This window comes from Mesitornis unicolor, unplaced genomic scaffold (genome assembly GCF_000695765.1).
Source record: "Mesitornis unicolor isolate BGI_N332 unplaced genomic scaffold, ASM69576v1 scaffold15558, whole genome shotgun sequence".
NCBI lineage: Eukaryota > Metazoa > Chordata > Aves > Mesitornithiformes > Mesitornithidae > Mesitornis > Mesitornis unicolor.
In genome coordinates, this window is record NW_010200097.1 from 1 (window position 1) to 4,645 (window position 4,645).

Genomic DNA, 4,645 nt, shown 5'->3' on the forward strand with positions numbered 1-4,645 from the left:
TAAGGGAAACTTTTTTTCCCCCCCTTTATTTCCCCCCCCCACCTCTTTCCGCATGCGGGAGCCGGGGGCGCATCTTTCCCACCCTGCTCCCTCCCTGCAAAAACGCCGCTTCCCCAGTGCCCGCCGCGACCGTTTCGTTGTGATTCGGTGCCTAACGACTGGGGATAAAGTTTAAATGTGCGTGTGTGCCTGTGCATGATGTGGGGAATATGCCTTATTAAAAGATGCCCCGAGTTAGCACTGCTGAGAAGACAGCCTGGGAGTTTATGCTTTTTTTTTTTTTTTAAATATGTGTGTGCTTTCCTCATCTTAATTTTATTAAAGTGCTTAGTGGGAGAAACAAAGGTTGGAGGGGCTGCTGCTTCTTTTCTAGCTTTTGTTTACTTACAATCAAGTTTTTCCTGTTTGGAGCAGGTGTGAAAGGATGAGAAGCATGTTGTGTTGGGGTTTTTTTTTTTCTCCCCCCTCTTAATAAAACTATTACAGACAATTAACAGTAAACGTTATCTCCAAGGCTGTTTCTTTGGCTTGTGTTACCAAAAAGCCGATCTGTTTGTTACAGCTGCTAGGAGGCTTTAGTTTACAGTAGCATTCAAGTTTTTCCTGTTTTGAACAGGTTATGAAGGAAGAATGGAGTTTCCAGACCATAGCCGCCAGTTGCTGCAGTGTCTGAGTCAGCAGCGTCACCAGGGCTTCCTGTGTGACTGTACTGTTTTAGTTGGAGAAGCTCGGTTCCGCGCTCACAGAGCCGTTCTTGCCTCTTGCAGTATGTACTTCCATCTTTTCTACAGGGACCAGTTAGACAAAAGGGATATTGTGCATCTGAACAGTGACATTGTCACAGCCCCTGCCTTCAGCCTGCTGCTCGAATTCATGTACGAGGGAAAGCTGGAATTCAACAGTCTCCCGGTCGAAGATGTGCTGGCTGCGGCGAGCTACCTTCACATGTATGACATTGTGAAAGTCTGCAAGGGCAAGTTGAAAGATAAAGAATTATGTCTGGAAGAGAAGATTAATGATGAGGTGGCTAGTTTGGAGAAAGCGGAGCATTTTCTAGATGCTGGAGTGCCCCTGGTCCACGAGTTTGACCCAGGAAACAAACAAAAATTCAGCGTTGCAGAATACGAGAGAGCAGCAGGCAAAGAAAAGGTCAGCAGTCACCCCGCCTGGTCCTCTGATCATATAAGTGTCAGCTCTGTGCCGACAGAGGCAGAACCGTGTGCCGCAGCAGCTGGAAAAACAAAGGCTAATGTCAATAGTTCTACAGGACCTTTGTCCCAAAGGTCTGTTAACCATCCCCTGGCTTCGAGTGATGTGGACTGCGCGCTGGATTTGTCTTTCAAGCCTGTGCCGGGGAGAGATTCCTTACACCCCTCCTATGTCTTTGGACAGCTGGCTTCCGACAGCCAGCAGCAGGGTACCGAGCCACTTGTTAAAGACGAACAAGACTTGCTGTCAGATCAGGAGGACGGCGAAGCCAGGAGTCCGGAGAGTCAGCATTTTGGGAATTCAGCCAAAAGCCTAGTGACAGGGTTAGGACACATGTTCGCGGGGAATGGCAGCTCTCATGCCCGAGAGGAGGATATAGATCAAGAGCGAGACGAGAGCGAGGACGACATGGATTCGTCGGACATCTCCTCCTCGGGTGTCCTCGTGCCTCCCGGCCATATCTGCATTTGTCCCCTCTGTAGCAAGGTGTTCCCGAGCCCGCACATCCTGCAGCTGCACCTGAGCTCTCACTTCCGCGACAAGGACGGCTCCCGGACCCGCCTGTCCCCCGACGGCTCGGTCCCCACTTGCACCCTCTGCGGAAAGACTTTTTCTTGCATGTACACCTTAAAGAGGCACGAGAGGACTCACTCGGGGGAGAAGCCCTACACCTGCGGCCAGTGCGGAAAGAGCTTCCAGTATTCCCACAACCTCAGCCGCCACGCCGTGGTGCACACCAGGGAGAAACCCCACGGGTGCAAGTGGTGTGAGAGACGGTTCACGCAGTCTGGGGACTTGTACAGACACATCCGCAAATTTCATTGTGGCCTTGTGAAGTCCTTGGTTGTTTGAGATGGGTGATTTGAATTGTTTATTCCCCTTCCCTCCCTTGTAAAACAAAACAGGGAAGAAAAAAAAAAAAGGCAGCATCTGAATTTGAATTCCTCCCCCCCACGCTCCCCCACTTTTCTTTTGGTGATACTCACTTCAGGTATACGATCTTTAAAAGATGCAGAGGTATACACTCCAGAGGCCTTTTAATGCAATCCTTCCACCTTTCCATCTCCCCCTTCCCCTGCCACCCTCCCTCCCCAGCGCTGTCCTTTAGGTCTTCTCTTGTGCACCCATGTTACATTATTGATGTGAAATGATCTAAGTAATTCTGCAATGATTTAGCATCTGTGTTCATGCTGGAAGTACTTGCTTTGTGGTCAGGGTTGGGTTTTTTTGGGTTGGTTTTCGTTGTTTGTTTTTTTGGTGTTTGTTTTTTTTTAGTTTCAAAAAAGATTATCAACAGATTCTGGAGAAAAATTCAGATTCCATTAAGTTCCCCTAATGGTGCACAGAAACATCTGAAAAGATGAACTATGATTTAAATACATTTCAATGTAGAGAAACTTGTCTGCGTGTTGCAGGGTGAGTGGCCATACTCTTTTATTTTATAAAGCTAGGAGAGACCTTAAATTGGCCAGAATTGTAAAAGGGGTTGAGGATTCTTGGCTGCAGCTTTGGTACTGATCATTTTAAAATTCTCTTTATTATATTAGAATAGTTCTGCAAATTGTCCTACAATCTGAATGACAAGTTTTTGCCTCGGGACTTAAATTTTCCCTTCCCACCCATCCTCCTCCGTGGGTTGATCTACTGAAAAGCTGCTTTTGAGCATGAAATATGGATGGAAAAACTCACTCTTATCTGCAGCCTAGTCACTCCCGAAATGTTGAAGGATGCATGCTAGGGCATACAAAAAAACCCGTATGATACGTGGATATTTTCGTTCCCATATTGACACCCGGTGAGGGGACAGCAGCGCTGGAGTGGCTGAATAATCCGTCCCCATGTCAGACTCTGGAGGTGTCTTAGCTTAAGGTAGCTCGTACGACGTTTGTTAGGAGATGCTCTGCTATCTTGTCTGAAAAGTTTGCTGCTACGCTAAAATCGGCCAAATTTCTCTTTTATGAAGTTGGTGGTTCCCTCTGGGCCAAATTCTGGGCAGTCGCCGGTATTTGGAAGGGGCAGGATGGAGCTGAACTGCTGGAGGGAAAACATGGCCCGACTTTTTCCCCCCTACCCCATCAAACCACTTCCCATCTTTTCAGGGGAGGTTTTGGGGTGGTTTTAGGGGTGTTTTTTGTGGTTTGGGTGGGGTTTTTTTGTTTGTTTTGTTTTTAAAGTTTGTTTATAACTGAGGCTGCCTGTACCTATAACCAGTTTTACTCCGAATAACTCAATTACTTGCCTAACAGAGCATCCTTTGGTCTGTGCATGTTGGTAAATAGCAGATTATTCCCTTCCTGTCAAATTACCCATCCAAGGTACGTGTCCGTGGGACTGAAATATTACAGGAAGAATGTTATCTGAGGGTTTTGAACGTCGTTCTGCTGCGTTAGCGTTGCTCCACCAGCTTTCCTGACACTCCTGGAGTTGTTTAGTGAAACTTCAGCGTTTCTTTTTTTTTTTAAAATGCGTTCGAAGCACCGAGTGAGATTGTTTTAAAAAGTTGTGCTTAAAATACTGTATTTCATCTTATGAAGAAGAACAATTTCCCAACGCCTTCCCCCTCCGGTCCAAAAAAACTGAGCACTACCTACAGAAGTAATATGGGATTGATTTGTTTGTTTTGTTTTTTTTAAATTATTTTTATTTTAAATAAGTACTTTTTTTAAAAGAAAATCAGGATATACTTGTTACAGCCTCCTCTTATTATTCATCTCTCAAACTATGAATGTACGTGTAATGTGAAATTTTGCTTCTATTTATGGTTTTGTCGTTTTCAGTCTCATTTCTCGACTGTAAAATATTCTGGCTGAACCTGTTACATACGGGAGTTGTGGGAGAGTCCTGTATCTTGAGCAGAAGTGGCTTTGGTACCGTGGTCTTATTCTACTTAATCAGTTGGGTTTTTTTCTCTTTTGTTTGTTCCTTTTTTTTGCTGTGATTGGAAATAGCACTGAACAAAATCTACTACAATTAAGTTATTTTTTTTTTTTTCTTTCTACTAAAATTAAGTTATTTTGTTTTCCTCCTGAAGATACTTGATATAGTATTTATTAGATTATTTTTTTTGTTTTGGAAGTGGAATTATTCCTGTTGATCTGTTTCAAGACAAGTTAATTTACACTTCACTTTAAATTTTATAACAGTGGGTTTTGCATGTTGAACGACATGTGAAGAGTTGAACGTAGAGTCAGCGTTGCTGAAGCTGGTAATCTTAATTTTGCGTTCTTGTGACACTTTGGTTTTTTGCATTTAAGTCTTCGGTTACTGTTTCTTTTCTATATATATATATTTTTTAGAAGGTTATAAAATAGGACGTGCCGTAAGAGCATCATTAGTGTATGGAGCAGGGAAAAGTTGAAACAAGTTTGTGTCTGATCTCAGTACTGAAATAATAATTGAACCGATGCTACGAGCGTTCTCTGTACTGCAGTGAATA

General features: G+C 44.1%; 1 protein-coding gene across 1 annotated transcript; it reads left to right on the top strand.

Moving 5' to 3' along the window:
- Nucleotides 1–624: 624 nt before the first annotated feature.
- On the top strand, nt 625–2,061 carry LOC104544703 (zinc finger and BTB domain-containing protein 18.2-like). The gene has a single exon (XM_010189641.1). It carries the CDS (start codon nt 631–633, stop codon nt 2,059–2,061), a length of 1,431 nt encoding a protein of 476 aa, XP_010187943.1. The 5' UTR covers nt 625–630.
- Nucleotides 2,062–4,645: the final 2,584 nt, after the last annotated feature.